Source organism: Lacerta agilis, chromosome Z, assembly GCF_009819535.1.
Source record: "Lacerta agilis isolate rLacAgi1 chromosome Z, rLacAgi1.pri, whole genome shotgun sequence".
In the NCBI taxonomy this organism is placed as follows: Eukaryota; Metazoa; Chordata; class Lepidosauria; order Squamata; family Lacertidae; genus Lacerta; species Lacerta agilis.
This window is the reverse complement of record NC_046331.1, coordinates 26,639,452-26,667,152: the sequence shown is the minus strand read 5'-3', so window position 1 is coordinate 26,667,152 and position 27,701 is coordinate 26,639,452. Positions and strand designations below refer to the sequence as shown.

The following is a 27,701-nucleotide window of genomic DNA, read 5'->3' as shown; positions in this document are numbered from 1 at the left end:
ACATATTTAGCAATATGATCACCATGCACTGGAAGTACCTGTATTTTTCGCTCCATAAGACACACTCCCCCCCTAAAAAGTGAGGGGAAATGTCTTTGCGTCTTATGGAGCAAAAGCACTGGACAGCAGCGGGATCCTTCGGCTGCCGCTGCAGTCGCAAGCGGAGGGATGCCTCTGCCGCCGGAGCCATGGCTTCCATTGCTCGCTCGCTCGCTGTAAAGATTGTAAGCAGCTGCCGCTTTTCTTGCTGTATAGTGAGCAGGGAGAAGGGACGCACGGCAGCCCCGTCCACCCCTCCTCCCTGCTTGCTGTACAGGAAGAAAAGCAGCAGCCGCTTACACGCTGTGCGCGGCTCTCACGCACAGCGTGTAAGCGGCTGCCTGTCTGCTTGCTTGACACTGTGTGCAGCTCCTCCTCTTGCTCCAGAGTTCCAGCGTCACAGCGTCACCCACAGACACCCACAAATGTGAGGTCTCCCTGTCTCTTCCTTCCTTCCCTCCCTCTTCCATCTTTAATAAAATATTGGGGGGGGGGGCAGGTTGTTTATTAAAAACCAGTTTAGTACAACATTTGATTCAGAATATTTTTTTCCTTGTTTTCCTCCTCTAAAAACTAAGTGCGTCTTATGGAGCGAAAACTATGGTATGTGGCAAACCAACTGAAGAAATATTCTAGATTATGAGAAGGAATTGGTTGTGTGTGTGTGGTGTCCCCCCAATATTTATGTAATCCTTTGAATGAATACTCCCTTACTTTAATTTCCTTCTTTCTAAACCCACTTCCTTTTCCTTTTGGTATTTCTGGATACCTCCTTTCCTACTATTCCACATTCACCACAAATCAGCTTTTTTGTTACTTTGCAAATGAAAAATATTCAGCTGTTAACTTGATGGGATGCTGCATCTTTTGATGTGGCACCAGGCAGAGAAGTAGTGTCTACCTTTCAACAGTGGGCAAGAAAATGGGAGTGGCACCCTGAGGAGCAAAGTGGATGCTGCCATATTTGATATGAATCAGAACTGTCATATTTTTGCTTGGAAATTTGCTGGAAGTTTTCAAATTTAAAGAAGTGAAGTGAAAAAGAAGCAAAAGAAGAAAATGTTCAAAATAAAGGAATGGGTGGGGGAAATTAGAAGCAAAGAATAAATAAGAAGGTCCTGCTTCTCCTATAGCTGCATGCAACCTTGGCTTCAAAGTGACCTCAGCCATGGCTCTGACTCTCCCTCCCCAACTTGTTGTGTTTTACAGACTCCCACTTTACCTCTCGCCTCCTACTCAGCTCACATCATGCAAAAATTCCAGTCCTAAATGCAATGCTTAAAACTCTACTTCAAAACTCTCTTTTGTCTTCCAAATGAACTCTGGGTTGAGGGATGGCCCCCTTCCATTTGTCTTTCTTAATGGCCCATTATCTTCCCCTTGTCTTTGTTACTGGCTGATCTCCCAGGTGATTATCAGGTTGGCCTGTCTGATCCAGGAATTAGGAGTGCCCAGGTATTCAGACTAACACCCCACCCCATGGGCATAACCAAGAAGGGGCAGCTGCCCCACAAATCAATCAATATCAATAAAAATCAATACAAATTTGAGGTTCTGCTCCCCAACAAAAGCCTGCCCCCTAACAAAAATCCCTGCTATGCCCATGCCCATTTGCAGGCGTATACTTCAATCAAGGCAGCACCTCCAATCCTCATTTTGCTCTTAGACTAATATATTAGCAACTACTACACTAAAAATATTTCTAGAAATGGAAAGCTAAGAAACCCTGCTTCAGAATTTTTGCCATTCTGCTTGAAATTAGAACATTTCTTAAGCGAGGGGTCTGCCTACCCAATGTTAGTCATTTCAATTATTTGTGCATCAGCTGACACACATACAAACCCAATGCACACACAGAAACCAGTATTTCCCAAAATAAAGCCCACTCATATCTCAATTGTGCAATGCCTATAGTGTAAAAGGGGGTGTGTGGTATGGGTTGGTACCTCTGGTGGGGGGACACATTGTGTTCCTTCTGGGGTAATTTGCCCACCTTTGGTCCCCAGTGTGTACTCAGCTCTCACCCATGGCTCCTAGATGCTGTCAGCATGCAACAGTGACTACACCCTAGGAAACTGATTTGACTGGCTGGCTAACGCAAGTGAGGGTAGCCAATAGCTCTCAAACCCTTGGTTAGGGACTTCCCCTGCATGTGAAAACAGGCTCTGGTGGGTTGAGTGGACTGTCAACAAGGTGGTTTCTGCACCTGCTATAGTAGCAAGTGAGCGACAGATGGGGCCTGTCAACCTGGGAAGGTAGCTCATCTAGGCATGGGCATAGTTGGGGGGGGGGGGGAGCTGCTCCTCAAATAAATAAATACAAATCATTACAAATCTGAGGTTATGCCCCACCAACAAAAATCCTCGCTATGCCCATGCATCTTGGAGAAGGAAAACTCTGATCCTAAACCTCTGCTGCCTCGTGGGACATCTTTGGGAGAAAAGGCTAAGGAGTAAGCCCTACACATATGTGGAGTCCCTAAGGCTCCTGCTGCCAAACTGGTGCCAAACATACCGGTCTTTCCTTTGAACCACATTAGCGAGCCCGAGGGTGTGTGTATCTTGTCGTCAGGGTAGCCCAGGACCTCCACACACACTGCCCAGGCTTGCGCCCTGAAAAGGTTGTTTCATTGCTAACACAGCAGTTTGATTTCACTCCCATTGTCTCTATAGATGGATGCCAACAACATAGTGTATTGGCGCTGTGGTCTAAACCACTGAGCCTCTTGGGCTTGCCAATTGGAAGGTTGGCAGTTTGAATCCCTGCGATGGGGTGAGCTCCCATTTCCTATCCCAGCTCCTGCCACTAGCAGTTTGAAAACATGCCAATGCAAGTAGATAGCGGTCTGTGGCAGGAAGGTTTCGTGTCCTCTGGTTTCTGTCATGGTGTTCTGTTGCGCCAGAAGCGGTTTAGTCATGCTGGCCACATGATCCAGAAAGCTGTCTGTGCCTGAAAGCGAGATGAGCACTGCAACCCCATAGTCGCCTTTGACTGGACTGAACCGTCCATGGGTCCTTTTACCTTATTATTTACACCTAGTGTTAATAATAATGCGTGCTTTTTGAACTCCCTTGTGCAAAATGCTGTCAGCTCTGACAAGTGATCTTCACATTCCTCTGACATCGCCATACATGCCCTGCCTAGACCGAATTGGGGGGGGGGGTGTCCCAAGTTCAAATCCCCCATTCCACAACGGCTAGTTAGGCTCTTTCTTTCAGCCTAACCTACCTCAAGAGGCTGCTGCGTGAGGATAATTGTAGGGCAGGATCGGGAGCTCGGAAAAGCATCCCTGCAATCCTGAAAGCAACAACAACAATGGATGGGGTTTTAAATAATAATATTTTATTTTATTTTGTATATGGATAAAATCAACAAAATAACGCAGCAAGCGAGCAACCGACATTTCTGAAACTGAAAGCCGACGACCATGGCCACCTCTTCCCAATCTGGGGCAAAGATCAAGCCGGAGAAGCCGAGGGGCGGAATCAGGGGGCCTCCCAAGGCCCTCGGGGCGCGCAGGCCTCAAGCTCCGCTAGGCCCAAGTCCGCTTCCCCTTTTCCGCCTTTCCTGCCTCTTCCGACCGCCGCCTCGGCCGCCTCCCACAGGCCAGCCTGTTCCACCGCCCCCACGCGGCCGGAGGCTCCCTCGGCTACGGAACAGCCTTCCTGCCTGCTTCCCTTCTCTCTCCCCCACCCCCCACCCCGTAATTACGGAGCCGCCGCTGTCTCTCCCCTCTCTCCGTCCTCCTCCATTCCCCTTCAGGCGAGCAGCCCGTCTGAGCGCCGGCACGGGTTCGGTCCCTCCTCCGCGGCGGGGGCTCCATGGAGCCGGCGAGGCGCTAATGAGGCGGCGTGCGGCAGCAGCAGCAGCAGCATATATAGCCCGCCGCTGGGGCTGTTCCAGGCGGTCGTAACAGGAGCCGCTCCTCTGGCAGGCAGGCAGCTTGCCCGCCCGCCCGCCCTTTCCTGGGACAGGGACCATCCCCACCAGCGGCAGCGACGGCGGCGCCCCCGGCGTCTTTCCCTTCTCCCCCGGTGCTCCTTCCTGACGGGCCTTCTTCTGAGGAAAGAGGAGGGATGGCGGCGGTCGCCCCGACCCAGCTGGAAGCCGGTGAGTCTCGGGTGCTGCGGGGGCTGAGGCGGAGGCTGCCTCCTTGGGCTTCCCTCTCCCTGCTTTAACCTGGCTTCTTCTCCTCCTTCTCCTCCTCAGAGCTGTACTACCTGATTGCCCGCTTTCTCCAGTCTGGACCGTGCAAGCAATCTGCCCAGGTGTGAAGGGTTTGTGGGCAAAACCTAGCGTGGTTGTGGTGGTGGTCGGTTGGGGGGCGGCGGCGGCGGCGGCGGCGGCGGTCTTATTCTAGAATGGGGTTCTGTTTTTTTTTTTTAGTCGGGGTTGTGGGGAAGGGACCTCTATTGCTTCCCCTCATGCTCTTTGTGTGTGTATCTGTATGTCTTTTTCCTCAGGTGCTGGTGGAGGAGCTGGAAGAACACCAGGTAATGTCCCAGCATGTGGTCTGAGTGGGGTTTTTGGTGTGTGTGGGGTGTGGGTGTGTGGGGGGGTGGATTAATTCCGAATTAATATATGTCTCCTCTTCAGTCCTTGACCCCTAACCTCACTTCAGTAGCCGTGCAAATATCCTCCTGGTTCGTAACCCCTTCCCACAAATCTTGCTATCGGTGAAGAACTTGTTGGGATAGGTATTAATTGCACACCTTTGCAACGAAGCCTACGTCTCCACCCCCTCTTATTTTGTTTTAAGATTATATTTATTCACGGAGCAGCTGTCTCAAATTAAAAAAGAAACCGTGCTTGCTTATGGTGACCTTTCATTTGGCTCTTAAAAAGAAAGAGAAAGAAAGAAAGAGGGAGGGAGGTGTTGCTACTATAAATGCTGGTTTCTTCCGCCGCCCCCCCCCCCAAATGTGACAACACAGGACATGCAGTTTTTATCTGCTCAGGAAAGGAGCATTATTTCCCCTTGTAGTGCTTGCTTGTGGGACACCCTGGGGTGGCAAATGAGAGAGAGTGGGTATATTTTGGTCAAGGAGCTAGTAGTGGCTTTGTGGAATGGCCAGATAGGCTTTCTTTTCTGAAGAACTGTTCCAGGCCAACAAAGGAGAAGCTGCATGAAATGTAAAGGGCTCTCTCCCACCACTAAGTAGGACAGCTTTTACATGTAAACCTATTTTCCTTTATCTTCAGAAGTTTTTTTTCTTTACACCTATCTGGAGAGTGTAAGTGACATGGCATGCAGCTGTAAGAATCAGTGGGGGAGTTGTTGGGAGATAAGGGAATCATTTGTTTTCCCCATTTCGCACACGCTTTTAATTGCAAGACCTGTATCTCTTCCTTGCACCCCCTCCCCCGCCCCACTCAGTTGATCCCAAGGCGCCTGGATTGGCAAGGCAAAGAGCATCGAAGAAGTTTTGAGGATTTGGTGAGTGAAGCCTGGCTTTTAAACTTGCAGGTGGGGGTAGGGGTTGCTTCAGCTATGGAAGATATCGCAGAGTTATTGCCTTTCCCCTTCTTTTCTACTCTAGCCAAGGGAGAAAGGAAAAGTAATGTTAATATTAGTCACTTGGGAAGTGATTTCTGGTTTATTTTTTGTGTGAATCGAACAGGGAGGGTTATCTGAGGGCACGTACAAAGCTCAGGCCAATGATTCTGCACCTACCAAGCTGGAGTTCCGTGTTTGCAAATGAGAGTTGCTTGCTGATTGGTTGCAGCTTTAAAGATAGGAACTGAAGAGAGGAGGTGGCTTTTTTTTTTTTTTGCAGCATTCGAAAGAAAAATACACTCTCACTGCATAGCCATATATTATTGCTGATAGATATTTATTTTTACACTTTAGATCAAAATGTAGAATGTAAACAAATTATAAAGTGAGTCATTATATGTTAAGTTTTGCTTATGAATGATGAAGATCAGTATGGAAGTACATTGCTTTAAACATGGGAAACATTCATATTTGCTTGAGAAATAAAGGAATGGTAATTCTTGATGACCAAGAAGGGAAGAGTTAAAAAGAGCTAAGTTTATTGGAAGGCAATCCTTGTGCAAACCTTGGATTCATTTCGTTTTAACAATTTGTGCTGGTGAGATGATAATGTAGCACATCAAGTTATGAGTTGTGAGAAGTGTATTAGTGCAAACTGATTTACTAAGAATAAAATATTACATATTTTTAGAATACATTTCTGTTTTTGATTCTAAAATGGCCTATGCCGTCAAATGCTGGAGTATGACAGTTGCTGTGTGTGACGATCATTATATGGAATATGATGTTAGTCAACATTGTATGGTTGCTTTTGCTGGTACTGTAGCACAGATAGGGTAATTGCTCACTACTTTTTTTGAATTATAAACTCCTATCTCATGTCTGGTACTTCTGTTTACCGGTAATTTAGAGGCACCTAAGGAAAGGAAGACTATGGTTACACCTCTGGTCTAAACACTACTGATGTGTTTTCTGTCTACCTTGATTCCATAGGTTTCTTTTTTTTTTTGCAGATAACTTGTAGTTCTGAAAATTTTGCTCCTTTCCCTTTTAGCCTTGTACTAATGCACTGTGCTAGATGCTGTATGATGTTGTTATTTTTATTGGTTTTTTGTTTCTTATAGCTTGTATTATTTTATTACATTTTACATTCCATAGAATTCATATTGTAATACAATAAAATATAAGGAAAAAGAAAGCAATAAAATATGCATATTTAATGCGGTCATATTGTGGACTAGCTGAATGGATCTCTTTGACCACTGTCTACCTATGACATTTTGAGGACCCCTGATATTGGCCACTGGGCGTGTTCAACTGTTTAGTGGGTACTTCTTCACTTCAGATTGTAATATATTATAAATGATGATCTGAAGCTGCTCACTGGGGCTAATTCCATCCCTTAGTTCATGTATGGGGAATGGTTCACTAGCATGGCCAGTGATCAGGAATAATGGGAGTTTCATTCTAACAACACCTGGGGTGATATGGGTTCCTCATCCTTGCCTTAGTTCTTAACCTATACCTAATAGTTTATTTTTTTGGAAGCTAATATGGATGGGCTGCTGGTCTTTAGCAACATATTTCATCTCACCGGGTAATATAAACATATCTCCATATTTCCAGGTTGCTGAGTGTGGATTTTGAAATTAGATATGAGAGAAAAACTCTTGTAAGCAGGGAAGATGAAACTTAAGAATATGATTTACAGTAGTTGGTTTGAATGGACCCTTCTGTCCTCGCCCAGTTTAATTTTTCCACCATTTGAGGTCTAGCTTCTCCCCCGACCCGCTGTCTTTTTAATGCCAGCAGGAAAATTAAACCAGCAAAGGCAAAACAGAAACAAGCCAGTACAATTAGAATATGAAAAACAACTGATGCAAAACCATGTAAAGAATTGTGTGGCAGGGTTTGTAATTTCTTATAAGCAAGAAGTTGTGTTTCTTCTTCTTTTTTTGCTGATTTTATGACTGGGAATAAAGTTAATTTAGGGAGATCACGGATTAATTAATTGCTCTTAAGTCTTCACTGTGACTTTTCAAGGTACTTAAATATTTCTGACATTCATTTCAGGAAAACTTCCTTTGATTCTGAGTGAATGATCAAGCTTTATAGGTATTAAATATTACTTACATAGGAGTACCGTATTTTCCGGCGTATAAAACGACTGGGCGTATGACGTCCCCCAACTTTTCCTGTTAAAATATAGAGTTTGAGATATACTCAACCACAGATTCTCCACCCGGCATATAAGACGACCCCTGACTTTTGAGAAGATTTTCCTGGATTAAAAAGTAGTCTTATACGCCAGAATATACAGTATTGTTTTTAATAACTGGCTGGTATATTTACACAAGCAAATACTATAGCAATTGCTACCAGTACTTGTGACACCTATTTTACATGGCAGAATCTTTCTGTAATGAAAGGTGCTCCCATTCCATTGCTGCAAGTGAACAATATATTCAACCAATACTGGTGGTTATAATTAGAAATGATCATGCACTCAGCACACTTGTACATTCTATAGTGGAAGAAAAATGGTTGTGAATATGAGTTGCTAGAGGTTGGATCTCTGACTTCACAGACCCATGCCTGGTTTTAATTTATGTGGCTGTAGTAATAGACCAATGCAAGGTGTTCAAGCAGGGATGAAACTAGGTTGTTTTTCACCCAGGTCAAAGAACCCATTTGGCACCTCCATGCACACAGGCAGTGAGCCTAAATGGTGCCTGTCTGGAGGCTTCACCTGGGGCAAAAAACCATGCTAGTACCCACCCTCTCCCCCACCCCCGTAGCTAAGGCACTGTCTTCAAGTTATATTTTCTTTAAACAGTGGCAATATCTTTTAAGCAACCATTTTTTACCCCATAAGGTTGTGTTTTTGTTTTTGTTTTGCCTTGCCCAGGTAATCTTGAGAGCTGCACTCCGAAGGTACTGAGAATTGCCTATCATATAATTAAAGTTATTAAGTTTCTTGTGTGCATATATAAAGGTAAAGGTACCCCTGACTGTTAGGTCAAGTCACGGATGACTCTGAGGTTGCGGCGCTAATCTTGCTTTACTGGCCAAGGGAGCCAGTGTACAGCTTCCGGGTCATGTGGCCAGCATGACTAAGCCACTTCTGATGAACCAGAGCAGCGCACGGAAACGGTGTTTACCTTCCCGCCGGAGCGGTACCTATTTATCTACTTGCACTTTGACGTGCTTTTGAACTGCTAGGTTGGCAGGAGCTGGGACCAAGCAACGGAAGCTCACCCCGTCACATATATGTATGCATGTATAGATGTGCTTTAAACTTATCAAGAAAAAGCTGGATGGTAATTTATTGGAGATGTGTTAGGCTTGTTGTTGACCATTTGCCTGGATGAGTAGATTATCAGACCCGAGTCTCCTTGCTCTGGGGTGTTTGTGTGCTTGTCTTTGTGGACTTATATGCAAAGCTAGTACTGGATTCCCTGCATACTGGCAGGCCTTTTGACTAGATATGATTCTTCTAAATCTGCAGTTCTACTTAAAAGGCATCTACCAAACTACTCCTGGCCCATTCTGAAGATGCAGAGGATAGAGTCAGAACTGCCTTGAGCCTTAGGGTAAATAGTGTTATTTTGGCAAACAAGCACAACATCAGCATAGTCATTTTCATACTTGGGATCCTGGTTAGCTGTTTTATACCCTTAAACAATTGTCTACAATGACTGTTGGTGACTCTTCATGATTTCAGACAGGGAACATTATCAGCCCTGCCTGGAGATGCAGCAATTGAACAAGAGACCTTCTGCAGGCAAGCAGATGCTTTTCACTGAGCTACTATTACTTTTCGTAACTATCTAAACTGGAGCAGATGCTCTTGCTTTAGATAAAGCCCCTAATACATTGCCATTTGGGAATTAAACTAGTTTGCTACTGGTGTAGTCTGGAGTATATATGCAAAGAAGCACAATAACAATACGGTGTGCAATACACTGTGCAAACACGTTCTAATAAGTCTCAACTGCTTTTCAGACTGAAGCCCCTCTCCAAGTAGTGTTCTAAATTTAAAATGTGTAGTAAAAGGCAATTTTGTAAACAAAATCAAAACAGCAATATAAAATTTAATTCTCACAGACCAGCAGAAGACAAATAAGGCTGAATTATTAACTTGCCCTGAATAGAGACCAAAGGTACCGGTACCTCTGGAGGAAGACTGCAGAGCAAGTGCAGATAGGATCGTGGATTAAATATTTTTGTAGCACATTTTCAGTGTAAAAAATGTTTTACATGCATACATTGTCTCGGTTGCTTTTGCAGGCACCAGGTAAAGGAGGTTAGTATTATTTCCTTCATAATGCAGATAAAGAGTATATGTGTCTTAATAATACGTAAATTATAGCAAAAAGTCTAGATGGTCATGATGTCATATAATTCATTAGCTACAAGTGCCAGAAAGGCTGGACAGTGGTAAAGTCCAGCTATGTGAGCCCTGCTCAGAGTAGACTTATTAAAATTAATGAACATGACAAACTTAGGTCCTCTAATTTCAGTGGGTCTACTCTGAGTAAAACTTGCATGGTTTCAGCTTTTCCTCTAGTTCAGAAGACTAGAGGCATAGCTGCCCCAAAGCTATTAGTGGTGATGGGGTTCTGCCATAGGAGCCAAATCCTAGCCACCCCATAAAAAATATTGATTCAGATGGTGTCCATGCACTGCATCATTTGATTATGTGGGGGTAGGGCTTACTTGGGACCCCCAATATCTTATTCAAGGTGGGACCTCTGGGTTCTGCTTATGGTAGGGTTACCAGATGTCCCCGGTTCCCAGGGACAGTCTCTGGATTTGCAAATCTGTTCCTGGACAAATTCCATCCCCAGAATGTCCCCAGATTTGCATATCAGTCCCCAAGAAATGTGGCAGTGGCAGCCTCAGCTGCCTGGAGTCAGCCTGGTGGCACAGTTGGCTCTGGCTGGCTTCAGGGGCTGCCCGCTGCCCGCTACCGTGGTGCCCATCATTTTTCCTTGCTGGAACTTCCTGTGAGGAAAAATGGTGGATGCCATGGCCGCAAGCAGCTCCTGAAGCCAGCCAGAGCCAACTGCGCTACCAGGCTGGCTCTGGGCTGCTGGATGCTGCTGCCGCCACCACCACTGCCAAAAGGGAACGGGGGGCATCCGGCGGTACAGATTTCCTGCCCCCTTCCCCCTTTGTTTTGACTGATTGGGGGAGGCTCGGGAGTTGCGGGTGGCCAGCCATTGCCCAGTTTTTAAAAAACTCTGCGCATTTATGTTTCACAAGGTGCAAAAGAAGGGCTTTGCACCTTGCCTAGCAGAGAAACTGTGTGCCTTGTGCCCCCCCGGGCTACGGGCTGCCCACCTGTGACTCCCGAGCCTCCCCCAATCTGTCAAAACAAAGGGGGAACGGGGCAGGAGATTGGGGAAGGCTCAATAGTCAAAGACAGGCAGCTCACCGTTGCCCAGTTTTTTAAAAAAACGCATTTTCACAGGGTGCGAAAGAAGGGCTTTGTACCTTTATACAATATGCATGTGTGCTTGGGCCCAGGGTCTTTTGCCTCACCATCCCCACTACTGACTCCCTGTTGCTACTCAGTAGCCCTCTTGCTAAAGGGGTTGGACCACCAACTGCATAACAACAAACCCTGTTTAAGAAGCATGAATATTGTCCCCATTCTCTTTACTGGTAGCTGTTTTTACAGAACAAAGCAGCTTCATTGTTTTGTTTCTTCCTTATCTTGACATACCCAGGACTCCAAATGTCTGTCCAATCATATCTGTTTGCTAGAATCAAGTGGCTTTTTATTTACAGATTAATTGGCCTCTGATCTACCCTTTCAGGGCTTCATACCAGGGTGAAAACAAATTGCACTATTTAGTTCACTTTGCAAATGGTTAAGGTAACTATTGATTTGCAGCACTGCATTAAATGTACTGAGCCACCAGAATCCAGCTATCTTTTGTTCTGACCTTGGTTAATTTGGTTTTTATTCTCCTGCCTGTCCCATTCTGCATCTGGCCAGTTATCTATGACAATTCTATCAGGACAAAAGAATAATAATAAAAAAGAGGGATCACTTGTATAGGTTACACTGATGTAATTAATTTATGGGATTCCCTGTCATAATATATGATTATGGCCACTATCTTAAATTATCTTTAAAAGGGCGTTGATAGCTTTTTGACAGATAGATTAATAGTTTGTAGCCAACACAGATGAAACAAACTTGGAGCTTCAGAGGCAGTATGATTCTGAATACCAGTTGAATGAATTGTGTGTGTGTGTGTGTGTCATTATTTGCTTCATTCTCCAATTTGTGAGATTCCTAGATGGATCATGTTGACCAATGTACCAAGTAGTGTGGTGGACTTGATAGACCTTTGGCCTGATAGGAACATAAGAAGAGATCTGATGGATCAGGCCATAGGGCCATCTAGTCAAACTTCTTGTTCTTATAGTGGACAACTAAATCCTTGTGGGAAGCTTGCAACCAGGACCTGGCACAACAGCACTCTCCCTGATGCAGCAGGTTCATCTTAAGTCCTTGTTTGTGAAGTTGGGAGCATTGAACTTTCTGAGGGGAGTAACTTGTACGCCTGGTGCATAGACATGTGATACTTAGCTAGACAAAAAACCTCCTTATTGAATAGTAGAATACAGGTGTTCCTTTGGCAGTAGAAATCTACATCTCTCCTGCTTTTTAGAATGTTGGGGTAGGATTATCTACTCATCTAGCTTCACGGGTGGTCAGCATGGTGACCTCCAGATGGTTTGGACTTATAATTCCCATGATGCCTAACCATCAGGCATGATGGCCTGGGCTAACGGTTTTTAATCCAAAATGTCCGGAAAGTATCATGTCTGCTATCCCTGATCTAACTTAACCTGTGTGTGTGTGTGTGTGTGTGTGTGTGTGTGTGTGTGTTTGAGAGAGAGAGAGAGAGAGCATGCTAGGCTTCCCATATTTCAAAAAGTATAAATCCAGACACCCCCCAAATTGTTGAGCTCTTTTTAGAAAACACCAAAAGATCTGCAACTATATAGCGCACACACACACTCTTTCACACACACGAGCCCACATTTCCTCCCTTTTACCTGCAGGAAATGGTGGGAACCATCGGGCAGGAGTGGGCAGGCAGACTTTGAAAGGCTTGCCTGGGAAAGGCATGCCAGGTGCTGGCACTGCGGCCGCAGCAAGAGCCCGCCACACTTAGGATACTGCATCGCTGCCACATGCTGAAGCACCGCTGCTACCTAGCACGTCACCTGTATCTCAGAGAAGTGGTTCTCCAACAGGGCAGCTATGCATGGCCAAGTGAGGGAGGCAGTGGCCAGCTAGAGCCCTCGACATGCACCCCCCCCCAAAAAAAAACCTGGAAAAAACCCTAGAAAAATATTCCCCGCGATGCCATTTTAGGCATCCAATTTCCATACACGTCTGGAATTTTCCGGACGTATGGCAAGCCTAGAGTACACACACACAAATGTGTGCTGGTAGAGCTATTTTATTCTATCCTTTTAAACTTTATATTGTTTTTCAGGCCAGGTATTGAAAAATCAAAAAAGTTATTTCTATGCCAGATAATTTTATTTTTTCAGGTATCAGTGTTAAATCTGTGTAGATGGTTCTTTAAAAAGAGGAACAGAGACTTAAACACGATATTTTTTGCAAATTATCTCTCCTTGTGAATATGTCAGTTCAGATATGCCAATAAAAAAATCAACAAGATATAAGAAATACCTTAGCTAAGGAATTTGTCAGCTTTAGTGCTCTGGGGATTTATTGTTGTTTTTCACAACTGGAAATCATTTTACCTTCATAAAAATATTTCTTCGAAAATGGTGCTACTATGTAGTATTTTCCCAGCCTTTGATTTAAATGTGCTTCGCTGTAGGTTAGTGTTACTTAACAAGCAGCATTTATTCAAGAAATTTCTTGCCATGAGTCACAAATTTACATTGTAGCTTTAAAAGTTAAAGAAATCCTTGGGAACTCACTGTTTTTAACGAAAGGGCTAGTGCTCTGATGTTTTTTATTATAATGATCTTATGTGAAGTAGTACCTCTGGTGGGGAACACTTTGTGCTTCTTGGGGGGGTAGTTTGTCCACCTTTGGTCTCCACCCTGCACTCAGCTCTCACCTGTGGTTCCTAGAAGCTGTCAGCATGCAAAACTGGCTACATCTGGGAAACTGCTTCAACTGACGGGGTAAACCAGGTGAGGGTAGCCAATGGGTCTCTCAAACCTTTGGTGAATTAGAGATTTCCCTTGTATGCAAAGACAGGCTGTGGCGGATTGAGCGATGCACCAACAGTAAGTCCAATTGTTTCTGCACATGCTGTAGGCAGAAGTGAGGGGGCAGATGGGGCTTGTCAGTCTGGGAAAGTAGCCCATCTAGGAGAAGGAATATCTGAACCAAATCTTGCACAAATACGGTTGGATGGTGCCTTATAACCTCCTTCTGGCAACTCCTGCAGCCAAGCTTGTACCAAACGTAGTACTCTGCTTTCTTTTGGACCACATCAGTGAGGCCGAGAATGGGGTCTTGTCATCTGGGCACAAGAAAGGGGCTGTGAGCAGCTGTCTATTGCTTGCCATTAATCCAAGATTGGGTTGTGCAAATGTGCCCACTGATTCAGCATACTTGTGACACTTATAAGCCCTGGGTTTTACTGCTGTTCCTAACTTACTGTAGCTTTTTATGTAGCTTTTGGATTTTAAGGAACACGGTATTATAAGCTACTTTGGGCATTTGTTATGATTGGGAAGGTGGGATATAAATTGCTAGATACTTGCTGAGATCTGGTTTAACACACTTTGTAAGCTGTGAAGGGTGTACCGTAGTTCAAATTTTAGCTTAGCCGCATGATTCACTAGGTAACCTTAGGCAAGTTGCTGTTCTGAATCTGTTATCCCTGCCCCCCTCCCTTGTCTGCAAGAGAGCTGGTGTGGCAAAGTTGCTAGAGAATGTTTGCCTTAGACCAAGGGTTGAGAACCTCAGGCCTTTGGGCCAAATGCACCCCTCTAGTCCTCTTTGTCTGGCTCTTGGGGCTATCCTCAAGCCACATCCCTCACAGGCCCTGCTTCACACCCTCCATGAGTGGTTTTGTCTTGAACAATGATGACTTTTACTTGCACCCACTTTTGCCTGTGAACCTGCTCACCGCTGGCATGTGGTCCCCAGAAGGTTGCCCAGGAAGAAATGCAGCCTGTCAGACTGAAAAGGGTTATCCATTCCTAACTTTGTTGGTTTAAATTCCTACCTGGGCAAGCAGCACTCTCTCACCCTAAGCTACCTCATAGGGGTGTTGTGAAGGGAAAAATGGGAGACCTATGTATGTCACCCTTAGTTCTTTGTGAATTAACAATAAATAGTAAGAGACAACTTCACTGCTAAATTATATAATCTTGTGAGAATTATGAGAATCCACATTTTATATGAATTTTAAAAAGCTGTAAATGTTAGAATTTGGAATAACATTAAAATGCAAAATTTGATTACGCAATGTATTTTAACTTGTGTGAAGAGAATATCCAAATGTTCCTAATACAGTTGTACCTTGGAAGTCAAACAGAATCTGTTCTGGAAGTCCATTCGACTTCCAAAACGTTCGGAAGCCAAAGTGTGGCTTCTGATTGGCTGCAGGAAGCCACGTTGGACATTCGGCTTCCAAATATAGTTCGCAAACTGGAACAGTCACTTCTGGGTTTGCAGTGATCGGGAGCCAAAATATTCGAGAACTAAGCTGTGCAAAAACCAAGATACGACTGTTAATGAGCAAGGGAGGGAAACATGATTTCAGAATGAGACAGTTAGAAACTACTTTCGTTCAGAATGTTTCCTTGTGTTTGGAAGATGATCAGCTAACTTTTTTAGAATGCAGGCAACTCAGTTGTGTTGAGTCTTCAGTTTAACTACTGTACTTCAGTTTAACTACTACCATTGATTTTAAATGTGTATTTGTGTTGAGTGGAGAAGGCGGGCCTGCAGGATCCCCAACATCAAGAGCCAGGCAACTCAGCATCATGGGTAGAGGACATGTTTTCCTTTTCCTTTTGCAGTATTCTCCAAAATACTCCTAATAAAAATTGGCAGCCATTTACTTACGTGGAAAAAAATACAACACTTGTATATTGCAAGGGTCTCTGGGTCCTTTGTGCATAGAGACCCTTTGCAAATCAATCTGTAAGTTAGAAGTTGTGGTCGTCCCATGTCCAGAGAGGCAAAAGAAGCCCACAATATTGTCTTTGTAAAAAACTTATTAAGGTTTTTTGTGTTACAAAGCAAACAGATAAACAAGGAGTGGTACATCTTTCTCTCCTCCCTCCTCTCCCCCAACTGCAAGATGTCTATGACAATATTGTCCTTTTTATAAGAAACACGAAGTGGTGTCTTTTGTAGTATTTCTGCCATGTGCAAATGTTAACGTGGACCAAGATTACAGTAGATAAATATACAAATATTATTGTCAGATTAGGTTTTATGTTTGTACTTCAGACCATTTAAAAAAAATACAAAACCCTTATTTTAAATTCTGCATATCATGGCAATATTTTCTACTGGTTTTCGTGTGCTCAAAGTAGTACAGGACTCTAGCCTTGTATACAGACAATCCATATTTTGCATGGAGCCCTGCTTATGTTGGCAGGGCCCATGTAAAGCATTCTACCCCACCCCATTGCTTTCCCCATTCTGCTCTTTTAGTGACATTTTAGGGTCACATTTGGTTTGGCAGCATGCACTCATATGGGATCACGCACCAATTGGACTTGCATAAATTGGCTGTTGCCTGTACTTGAAGGAGCCTCTCCATTCGCATCATTCAGACCAGACACTGAGTTCTAGCTCCAAGGGCCTTCTGTCTGTCGGTTCACTGTGAGAAGTGAAATTACAGGGAAACATTCAGAAGGCCCTTTCAGTTGTCACACCTGCCCTGTGGAATGTCCTCAGCAGATTTCAAAGAGTTAAACAACTATATAATTTTTGGTAGACATCTGAAGGCAGCTCTGTTTTGGGAAGCTTTTAATGTTTGGTGTTCTTGCTGTTGTTGTTTTTCCTGTTGACTGGGGCAACCCAGTCAGATGGGCAGGGTATAAGAAATACATCATCATCATCATTATTATTATTATTATTATTATTATTAATTACATCATCATTAGTATTAGTATTAGTATGTTGGTTGCATATTTGCTCTATGACCTTTACAACAAGCCTGTTTCATTCTGCTTGTGTGAATACCTTTATTGTTGCATTTCTTGGAGTTTCCAAAATCATGGATATTTCAGTAAAGTACATTTCCCCACATAATTCCCTACTTGATGAAGGATCACATAGAGGCAAAAGCAACCATTTTAATGTGAAATAGCTGTAAGTAAGAATTAACTCCCTTTTCTGTTTTGTCTGCACAGAGAAGAATTATATGTGTAACTCGATGTTTAATTCACTATCATAAAAAAAATCTGTTCAGTATTAGAGATTGGCTTTCTCCATGTTGTCTCTACTCAGGGTATGCTGACAGGGGAATTGAGGGCTGTAAAGTTTATAATTATTGGCAGACACTATATATACTGTCTTTCCAAACTTCATTTACTTTACAGCTTGAACAGAAATGCTACTTACTGGTGTTAGGGATGGTAAAAAAATAAGTTTTTAAACAGTTGAAATGATATGCAGATACCACTTCTTCAAAACCTGTCTCAAGCCCTGGTTAGTATTAACAGTGACATTTAAATGCAATTTAGTTTGGTGTGTGCAGTGGAAGAGGGGGAACACTTGTAATCTTTTAAATATGGTTCAGATATTCTCAACCAGCTGGTTCCTTGATATAAATTTATGTAATATCAAATTGTGTTTTGATTTAATTATCGTTTGCCCTGATACCTGAATTGTCCAATCATAGCTATGAACATAGTTCCATCTTCTGAGTTGATCATACCATAGAAATGGGACTTCTGAGCAGATTAAAAGTGAAAGTTTGGTGACATGTACTTTGAATTTAACGGGTTCAGTTTCTGTCATCTCTGTTTAAAAAGAAGCTCATATGGCAGAGCTGGGAAAGGATTTCTGCCCAAGAAGAAATAGTCACTGCTAGTCAGAAGCTTAGTTCACACATAATGATAAACCATGGCCAATGGCTTTGCAGGATTGAGCAATACTGCTACCGGTAGTGCCTGCTGCCAGGGTACTCCCACTTTGCTTCTCCACTGGCACAGACAGAAGTAACAAGCCATGAAGCCTTTATTTGTAGTTACATCTGAACCAGGATTGTGGTTTCTTTCTCCCCAAGAAACTACAGGTGATACTCGGAAAATTAGAATATCGTGGAAAAGTCCATTTATGTAAGCAATTGTTTTCATTAGCTACTGGAGTATAATATATGAGATTGACTCATGACATGCAAAGCGAGATACGTCAAGCCTTTGTTTGTTGTGATGATTATGGCGTACAGCTGATGAAAACCCCAAAGTTGAAATTGTTAATTTGGGGTTATCATCAGCTGTACGCCATAATCATCACAATTATAACAAATAAAGGCTTGACATATCTCGCTTTGCATGTCGTGAGTCTATCTCATCTATTAGTTTCATCTTTTAAGTTGAATTACTGAAAGAAATGAACCTTTCCACGATATTCTAATTTTTCGAGTTTCACCTGTATGATCAGCAAGCCAAGAACAAACCATGGCTTTATGATCACCAGGGGAGGAGTGAAGCAGGAGCAACCAGGCAGTATGCTCTGGCACAGTTTTTGACCTTGATAAGCTATTAATCATGGCTTTTTCAGTGTGTACGAGGCCATAGGGTTAGATGGACAAATGGTCTGATCTGGTGTGAGGTAGATTTCTATGAAAGCAGATAAGCAGCTGCCAAATTCCTATTCGCCTATTCATTTGGAAGCACAAGTTGCAGTTTGGTGTAATGCCTGAATCAAGACATAGTCAGAGACTTGTTGGGGGAGGAGGGTTGAAGATTTGTTGGGACTTGCTGCACATTCAGAGAATCTTGTATAGTAAGTTTTCAACTTATGTGGTTATATTCCGCAGATCGTGCCTAAAGCCAGAATCGTGTATAGTTGAAACCCATTGGATTCAATGGGAGCTGGGATTGCCAATGCCATTTTTCCTAGCAATCTGCCCCTTTCTGTCTCCTTTCTATTTTTAATTTTTTTTGCCATGTGTGTAAACTTGAATGTACACAAGTTGCAGGCTTACTGTATTAGCTCAATTACTGTGTTGTGTCCTAGGCAGCGGTACCAGCCGTGGAATTGGGGTTTTGCCCAATGTGTGGCCTTCGTGCTTGGCACAGAGTCTAGGAACAACAGGCCACATACTGCCAGCACCGGTTCTAAAACTAGGAAGCAAAGTCAGGTCAAGGAAAGGTTGGTGGACAGACAAGCAGAGGGTCAGTCAATTTAAGTAAGAATAGGCAAAGCAGGGATCAAAATTCAAAAGGCAACAAACAAGTTGGGCAGTTCTGAGTGGCGGTTGGACAGGGCAGGTTTGAATGTTGCTCCAACCCAGACAGCGTTAAAGAGGATTGCAGCTTCCTCTGAGCAACATTCCTTGCTCCATGAACAGAGTCTCAACTCTTAAAAGGCATGAGGGAGGCCAAAGTTCTAGGTGGCCTCCAAATTAGATTCCGTGAAGTCTGAGGAATGTAAGCCAGAGAGGCACTGGCATCACAGTCTTCTCTGATACTGGAACTCCCAAGGAGATAGGGATATTTAAGACCGATTCTGAGAGCAAACCCTCCTTCTGTTCCAAGATGTCCTCTGTGTCAGTAGATTCTTTACCTGAGAATGGTGGGGTTGAGAGCAGTAGTTCAAAGGAGACGGCTATTCACAGCAGTTTAGGAACTGAGCAGAGTTTTGGGTGGGTTTGTTTGTTTGTTTGTTTTTGCTTTTCCTCTTAAGCTTTCTAGCTTATTTTTTTTAATATTCCTAACAGTCTTGGGAAGTTAAGCACTTTGGAAACAAATGCCTCCTCAATTGCAGTGAATATAAAGGCTGTACCTGCATCACTGCTGGTGCAGATGTGCTGCTTCCTTTCATCTTTTACTGCATTGTATTTTGAGGTACTGTCTGTGCTAGGTGTGGGGTATAGGACATTTCCCTCCACTTTGTAGTCAGATAAATAGCTTGGCGCTCAAAAAACTGAAAAATGCTGATATGTTGGGGAAATAGAAGAAGAGCTCTAACATTAATTATCTTTTTAAAAAATAATTTAGGTGGCAGCCAATGCTCACATTCCTCCAGACTATCTTCTAAAAATCTGTGAACGCATTGGACCTTTATTGGATAAGGAGATCCCACAGAGTGTGCTTGGGGTGCAGACTTTGCTGGGAGTGGGACGGCAGTCATTACTAAGGGCAGCCAAAGGTAAGATATGTGGCATTTTTCCTTTGTCATATTTTAAAACCTCTAGTACCATTTTACAGAGGCCCTGGAAGTGGCTTAACTTTCTATTTAAAAAAGCTTACCATACATAAAGCAAGCAATAAAAATGTGTTATTTTGTGTTTGTTTTAATGTAAATTGCATTTCTGGTTAACATTGAAAATAAATGGGCAAATAGGCAGAAAGAAAGTACAGTAATTAGTTGAAATGAAACGTTGAAACAGACAACATTGTGTCTCATGAAAGCTTTTTTTCCTGAAATTTCTTTCCTTTTGGAATTAGTACTGTACAAGCATTTCCCAGAAATAGCTTTGCAGAGAAGGGAGGGATGAGAACGAGTTCAGAGAAGTCATGGCTTTCATAGTTCCGGCAAAACAAAGCAGAATTGGTTGTAGAGCTCAAGCATTCAGCTCAAGATTTTTACCAGCTTTGAATCTTATTCACACAGACTGTAGGTACACACCTTGGAAAGTATCAGCATTTGCAGCTCTCCACAGAGGAAGGCCCCCTGAACTACCTTCAAACTATTCAAAACCACCAAATGTGGGTAAGGAATAACTTACAGTGTTTAAGTGCATGTTTATTATTTATGGAGTGGCTTTTTGTATTGGAAATTTTTCTTTAGCCCAAAAGTTAACTTAGATTTATGGCATCATAGAAGGAGCATTAATATAATGGGCCAAGTGATTTTTTCCCAGCTAGAACATTATTAGGATCATCAGCAATTCCTGCCATGGTACATGTAGACTGCATTAAAATATGCACTTATTTTTCCTGTAAGAAAAAAATTGTTTTATAAAAAAATGGAAAGGACAAAAATACATCTATCTAATCTCTTGCTGTAAAGGCAGGATTATTCATTCTGTAGACATGTTTGTCTGGGGGAATTTGTTTAATTTAAAGTTTACCCTGGGAAGAAATTTGTAGGTGCTAAAATATGGCAGTAAATGAAATCCTGATTGTGAGCAAACTGCATCCACTGCATCACCATCTAGATGACCTTTTTAAAAGATCTTATGGTGGGAGTAGATAACACTACATGATTCTACTGAGAAAAATAAAAATAAAACCCCAAAACGTTAATAAGAATCAATAATTTTAAATTTTGTTTATAAACAGAAAAAATATCAAAACCCAACTTTGGGTATGTATGTGTATAATGGGCAGAATGTGAAGCCTGGCTCAAAAATAAAAGTGCTTATTTAAAAAAACAGAAACTTTGAAAAGAACAGTTTTAAATGGCAGTAGTAGGAGGCTTAACAAAATAAGCAAGAGCAGGAAAAAGGAAAAAGAGAGGCAGTGTTCAAAATGGCATTAAATATGTTTAATAAAATAGTGAAATACCCAGCATGTTTTGGTGAAATCAGCTTTGAGCACAAGAATATGGAGGACCATACACAGGGCTCTGCAGACCATAAACCTGGCACTGCCAGATGCCATACTACATACCAGATGGCATACTACTGATGCCAACACATTGTAACAGCCCTTATACTGTGTAAGGGCTTTTCAGTGTGAGGGTGGAGCTTCTGTAGTCCCCTTGCACCCAGCCTGACTGCTTCCAAGATGGCCTTACATGTTTTCAACTAATATTAGCATAAGTAGGCCAGACCTGTTGTTACACCTGATGCTGCTCTAATGGTTGCCATGCGAACTTCTGTTTTATTGTTGGATAAGTAGATTTACAGCAATTTAAGTCATAGGGATAACTGTGTTTTCCCCTTCTCCCTCGCTTTTAGTAAATATAATCAGTGCCAAGCAAACAACAGGATATGGGCGTTTCAGCCATTTGTTCCCCTCGTCTTTCTACCAGCACATCAAGATGCACAAGAGAATTCTTGGGCATCTATCCTCTGTGTATTGTGTAGCCTTTGATCGCACTGGGAGGCGAATTTTCACAGTGAGTTGAAGAAAACTGCAATATTTCAAAACATTGCTTGACTTGGTTTGTTGGTTGTTTTGCTCTCTCATAATACCTTTTTCAGACCTAGGAACCACCTTTAAATCAAGCACATCTGAGGCTTCATTTCTTATTTACCCCTCATATATTTTAGCATATATTTGTATAGTGGTAGGTAATGCTTCTGTTGTGATCTACCTTAGATCTTGACATGGGGAACTGGATCTGACCAGGGGGCTGGATCTTTATCTCTACACACACTTGTGGGTCAAGCTTGGCAGTTGGATGGGGCAGCCCAGCTGTAAAGCCGTAAATCACTTGGCCCATTTTGAAATAAAAGTTCTGCAAAAATGTCTGTACTGTGCTTCCCAAGCACTGACAGCCCTGTGCAGGGGGCTTTGTAGGCACCCTTTCATCCAAGTCCTGTTACCTGCCCACACCTGCTGTCATATCTATATGGTATTGGGTATTTGGCTGAAATGGGCTTGGCTGAAAAAGTCTTTAGGACAAATGAGACCTGACGACCCAATTAAACTCATGTCCGGAGGTTCCATACCTCTGTGGCAGTGGCTCCCAACCTACCAGTTGAAGATTATGTGATCTTTACTTAAAAAAGAAAAAGAAAGAAAAAGAAAAAGAAAGAATGCATGTATCCTTCAAAAAGAAAATGAAAAGGTTTTATATTTTGTTTATAGTCAATCATAGAAACTCTTGGTTTTGTGTTTGCTACTTTTCTTTTATAGCTCAAAAATAACTTACGGGAATGATACAGAAGCTGCTAGTCCTTCATACAACCGTAGCATTTTCTTTGCAGGACAGCATGAAGCACTCCAAGTTAGGGTGGACCAGATTCGAGGTCCGTCTAGCTATATGTTTTGCTTCTCACAACAGTCAAAACATGACTCTGGGGCACTCTCAAACAGGGCATGAAAGCATTCTGTTGTAGTGGTTAGAGTAATAGTATTGGACTAAGTCATCAGACAGATCTGAGTTCTAATCTCTAATCACTAGTGGACCTCGGATCAATTTCATTCTCTCAGTCCAACATCGCAGGGTCCTTGTCTGGTTTTTTAAAATAATTTTTATTGACTTCAAGAAAAGAAAACAGCAACTTTGAGTAAACATAACAGAATCCAGTTGCAGATTGTAGAATAATTAGCATAGACTCAGACACTCAGTGTGACGTTATGTCCTTCGACAGCTTCACCCTTGTCCTTTTAATTATCCCAGTGATTTTAAATGTTTTATACTGTGATGCCAATAAAGGTTTTATTTATTTATTTATTTATGACTCAGAATAGATCACAGAAAATGAATAAATTATCTTAGAAGAATCATTACCAGTTTTATGTGATTATTATGCTTCAGTATAGTCCATCTACCCTCTTGAACCAGTCTTCACTGCAACACTCATCACTTGTCTGTGTTGTGTACGACATTAAGACAGGACTGTATCCCAGAGATTATCGAATGCTATCTCTAAACAGCATTATACATGGTTTCCATTGTTGAACAATGACCATATGAGCCACCACCATAAGCAATCTACAATAATAAAGTGCAAGTGTCTCTGCGTCCAGTCCATGTGTCCGTGGGATTGCGCTACTGCGCATGTGCCCCACGGGCAGCCGTTGGGACTTGGAACGCAGAGACACTTTGGGAAAGGTCAGTGCGAGGAGAAGGTGGGAGGGAGGGAGGGAGGAAGGGCGGGCCCGGCTGGCTGTCAGTAAGCGAGTAGGCGGCAAGCCAGCCAGGGAATGCCCAGACGTGAGAGCGAAAAGGGGCAGGGGTGGGGACGAGAGCAAGGGGGCGTGTCTGCGAGGCTGGGCGCGCGCACGGAAGAGACCGGGCTGAGAGCGTCGACGTCGCCTCCCCCTCCCCAGCAACAGTGCCGCTTGCTTCTCACAGCCCCGCCCGCGGCTCGAGCTCGTGCAGCCGAGCGTGACGCGGTGTCCTGGTGCCCGTTAATTTAACGGGCATAATACCCACTAGTACAATATAATTATGCTTAATTGTTGGATTAAGGTAATTTTCCAGTGGCAGCAGTACTAAGAAATAGTCAAGCAACAGGGGTTGACCTGTTACTGATGAAGTTGTGTCAAATATCCAAGACCAAAACACATTCACTATTGCGATCACAGGATTGTTGTGAGGATAAAGGGTGGGTGGGTGCAGGAAATTGTTTACGCTTTTTTTGCACTCCTTGGAGGAAGGCCAGGGATAAACTACAACTACTACTAAACCTAATGGCACTCAGGCAGTTAGCAAAAAGAAGGGAAACACATCTCTAGTATCATAGTGAAAACAGTGGTACTTCTGCATGTTATACTTTGGATGTTGTTTTTTGTGTGAAACATTAGGGTTCGGATGATTGCTTGGTGAAAATTTGGGCTACAGATAATGGACGTTTGCTCTCAACACTCAGAGGACATTCGGCTGAAATATCTGACATGGCTGTTAATTATGAAAACACCCTCCTTGCTGCAGGCAGCTGTGACAAAGTAGTCAGAGTATGGTGTCTTCGAACCTGTGCACCAGTTGCAGTGCTGCTTGGCCACACAGCTTCAATAACATCTATACAGGTAAAGTAGATGAACACTGTTGTTTTTTCCTTTGCTTTTGTTTAGCACTGAGATGCAAAACTACATTTGCTTGACCAAATGCATGTTAAATCCACCTCAAATGATTTGAAAGTTCCATCAAACAATTTTGTGATGGGCCTATTTTATTGATTAGCCTTTATTATTTTTTGCTTACTTTCTCGTGGCCAAAAGCAGTCCAGAACAATATTTATTCAGTGAGTGTGTTTCATATGCCCAGCAAAATAGTTGATTGTTTGTTTTTAAGCTGGAAGAATGAGGGGAAATCCTAAAACCAATTTACAGTATCTTTTTTCTAAAATCTTTAGTTTTCTCCAGCAAGAAAAGGAACAACTCGATACCTCACTTCTACAGGTGCTGATGGAACTATCTGCTTCTGGCAATGGCATTCAGATACAATGAAATTCAAGTACGTATATTTCATTAGATTTATTGTTTTAGCTCATTTTTCTGCCTTTGGACACATCAATATTTTCTTAGGTCAGCTTGGTGGTGTACCACAATATGACAATATGCCAGCGGCGGGCAGCACCAGAGGAAGAAATGGGTGTGACCAGAGGCAAAGTGGGTGGAAGTACACATGTAACTCTTTATGCAGTAGGCTACATCCCAGCCACATGTCAGATGTTTCTACCCCCTCCATATGTAAAAGAACATTAAGAATAACTCGATAGAGAGGGATGACAGGCATTTAGCCTGCAGTTCTGAGGTTCCCCTCCATTCAAACTTCTAGCACACCAATTTTTGTATTCAGCTGAATTGGGATTTTAAAAAATAGTTTTTTAAAAAAGAGGATTTTCTTTTTGTCGCGTGGCTCCAATAGATTCATAGCCTTTGGGGGAAAGCAGAAGATCAACCCTTTCTAGGAAAAGTACAACTTAACTGATTCTATATATCTGTATTCACAAACTTTATCCAGGTTTGGTTTAGTTTTGATAGGCTGCAGACAAGCACCTTACCAATTTTTATTTTGCAAACTGTTAACGTTGCGGGGATGTTACTTTCTCAGCATGTTAGTAGCCATGATCACATTCTATGGACAGCTGCAGTTCTAGCAGCTGCGTATTGTACAAATATAAATTGTTTTCTTAACAGGTTTATATAATAACCTTTGCACCACTTAAGGTATAATAATTAAAGTGCTTCATATTTACATTTCAGGGATCGTCCAATCAAATTTGCTGAGAGGTCAAGGCCTGGTGTTCAGATATCTTGTTCTTCTTTCAGCTCTGGTATGTATATATATTTCAGGAACAGAAACCACACAGGGAATGGTTTTCCATAAAAAATGGTTTGTGCTTGTTTTCGAAAGTGCTAACTGATTCAGAAAACACAACTAAATTTTTCAGGAAAATGCAGACTTCAGGAAGATTCTAACCAGAGCGAATATTAATTGACAACAATATCTAGGAAATGATTGGGATCTAGGACATTGGTTGCTTTGGAAAATATAATTGATGGAACTTTCAGCTTCAGGCACAAGCATTAACTTTTCACAGCACTATGTCATTAAATATATATTGAGTCCTAGTACAGGTTGATTTTGCTAGCAGGTTTACTTTGTAGGCAATTTGTCTTACTAGGATTTCCACCCTTGAGTATTTCTCTTGACACCTGAAATAAAGTTAATTACTGTTACACATTCCTTGCTGTTTAGGTTCTTTATAAAAGTATTTTAGCAAAGCACTTGCGGTTCTTAATGCCATTTTAATGGACCTTTAGCATGATCTTGTATTGTGCCAAATTGAGGGGGCGGTGCAGGGTCCAGTCTGACATTCCATGGTGCTGTAATTCTAGGGTAATGTTTTGGATAATTGTGTGCAGTTTATCTGTTTAGTTTGCCAAATATAGATGTCTGTGTTCTTTGAATAATAAAACACTTTCAGAATTCACAGATCCTGAAGGAAAAATGCATTACATGGTTCACATTTTGCTCTCTTGAAATGTTACTTTTCAAATCTGGCATTACCATTTGAACAACAATCATGATTTTTTGAATGAAAAATGTAAGGTTTCTTGATTTGTTTTCTTCTTGTCTTCTTTATCTCCTGCCCCACTTCTGCTTTTAGGTGGTATGTTTGTTGCAACAGGGAGCACTGACCATGTGATAAGAATATATTACTTGGGTTCTGAGTCTCCAGAAAAAACTGCTCAGTTAGAATCTCATACGGTAAGAATGAAGTAGGAAATCACACTTGCATTAAAAAAACAACAACTGCTCAGACGTTTAGGTTGTGCATTTTAACACAGGCTTACCCTGATAAAAGTTCTTGTCTGGAAAACATCTTCGTTATCTTCTGTGGAAGAGGCTGCTTCAAGGCACATGCAAGAAAAAATGCTTCTCTTTTGAAACAAACAAGGGAGCTTTTGCAGCCTACGGAGCCTGGTGCTTTCCATGAAGTTTTGTGCCTGCAAAGACTGCTGTTCTGAGACTAATCTATGGTTGGGTAACAAAACTATCCTGCTAGTTGACCAGGACCTTCTGCAATAAGCAGAAATGGTGTTAAGATTAATACAGTGCACTTATAATGGTGGAATTAGTTTTGGCAAAAATATTTCAGCTTGTAGTTTCTTTTTCTGCCAAATATATTTTGCTGTAAAGGAAAGTAATATGTGTCTGTTTGGTTTTTGACAGAAGCAACATGGCCATGGGATGCCATGACCAAAGTGCATGGTGCTCTGAGCCAATGTCATGGTTATGTGGAGTGGTGGGTGATCAAAGCACCAGTGTTTTGGGATAGCAAATAGGAAGGTGCCCCCCATAGAGTGCCAATACTTACTGGTTTTAATTTGTGTATGCATGGTATCCAAATGAAACGTGATGGCTAGAAGTGGTATGCCAGTGACCTCAGGGAACAATAGGTACACAAGATACGTTATGATCCTCAGGGGCCAATGGGCGTAGGGCTGGCCTTCTTGTTCAGTTAACACTGGCCTGTGACTTCATAGACTTCAGTACATGCTACTGGCCCATACACTGGGGCAAAAGACAGGTGAGTCAGAGAAAGGGCTGATGCATGTTTCTTGACACTTGCTGCTAAGATGTTTTGGACACTCTAGAAATGTGGATGGGGGAGAGCAGGGTTGTACATAAGTTGACTGGAGAGAAAAGTATTGATGAAAACAATTCTTTTCAAATTTTTTAAGGACAAAGTAGTTGCTGTTCAGTTCTGCAACAGTGGAGGCAGGTAAGCATTTCTTCTCCCATGATGTTATTGCTGCATTTGATTTTCCAAAATATTTTTTAAAATTCTTACGCTACTTGTGAAATATAAACAGATATTTA

At 42.5% G+C, this 27,701-nt stretch overlaps 1 protein-coding gene across 1 annotated transcript in view; it reads left to right on the top strand.

Annotated features, from left to right (window-relative positions):
* Window positions 1-3,993: 3,993 nt before the first annotated feature.
* Window positions 3,994-27,701, top strand: part of BRWD3 (bromodomain and WD repeat domain containing 3) — a 71,860-nt gene continuing 48,152 nt past the window's right edge. The window contains exons 1-12 of the mRNA XM_033138164.1: window positions 3,994-4,149; window positions 4,249-4,307; window positions 4,503-4,532; window positions 5,417-5,476; window positions 19,748-19,898; window positions 20,364-20,462; window positions 21,655-21,815; window positions 24,176-24,397; window positions 24,724-24,824; window positions 25,577-25,647; window positions 26,485-26,585; window positions 27,563-27,603. Of these exons, the coding sequence (XP_032994055.1) occupies window positions 4,116-4,149; window positions 4,249-4,307; window positions 4,503-4,532; window positions 5,417-5,476; window positions 19,748-19,898; window positions 20,364-20,462; window positions 21,655-21,815; window positions 24,176-24,397; window positions 24,724-24,824; window positions 25,577-25,647; window positions 26,485-26,585; window positions 27,563-27,603 (1,130 nt within the window). The 5' untranslated portion in view covers window positions 3,994-4,115. The remainder of the gene's footprint in view (window positions 4,150-4,248; window positions 4,308-4,502; window positions 4,533-5,416; window positions 5,477-19,747; window positions 19,899-20,363; window positions 20,463-21,654; window positions 21,816-24,175; window positions 24,398-24,723; window positions 24,825-25,576; window positions 25,648-26,484; window positions 26,586-27,562; window positions 27,604-27,701) is intronic.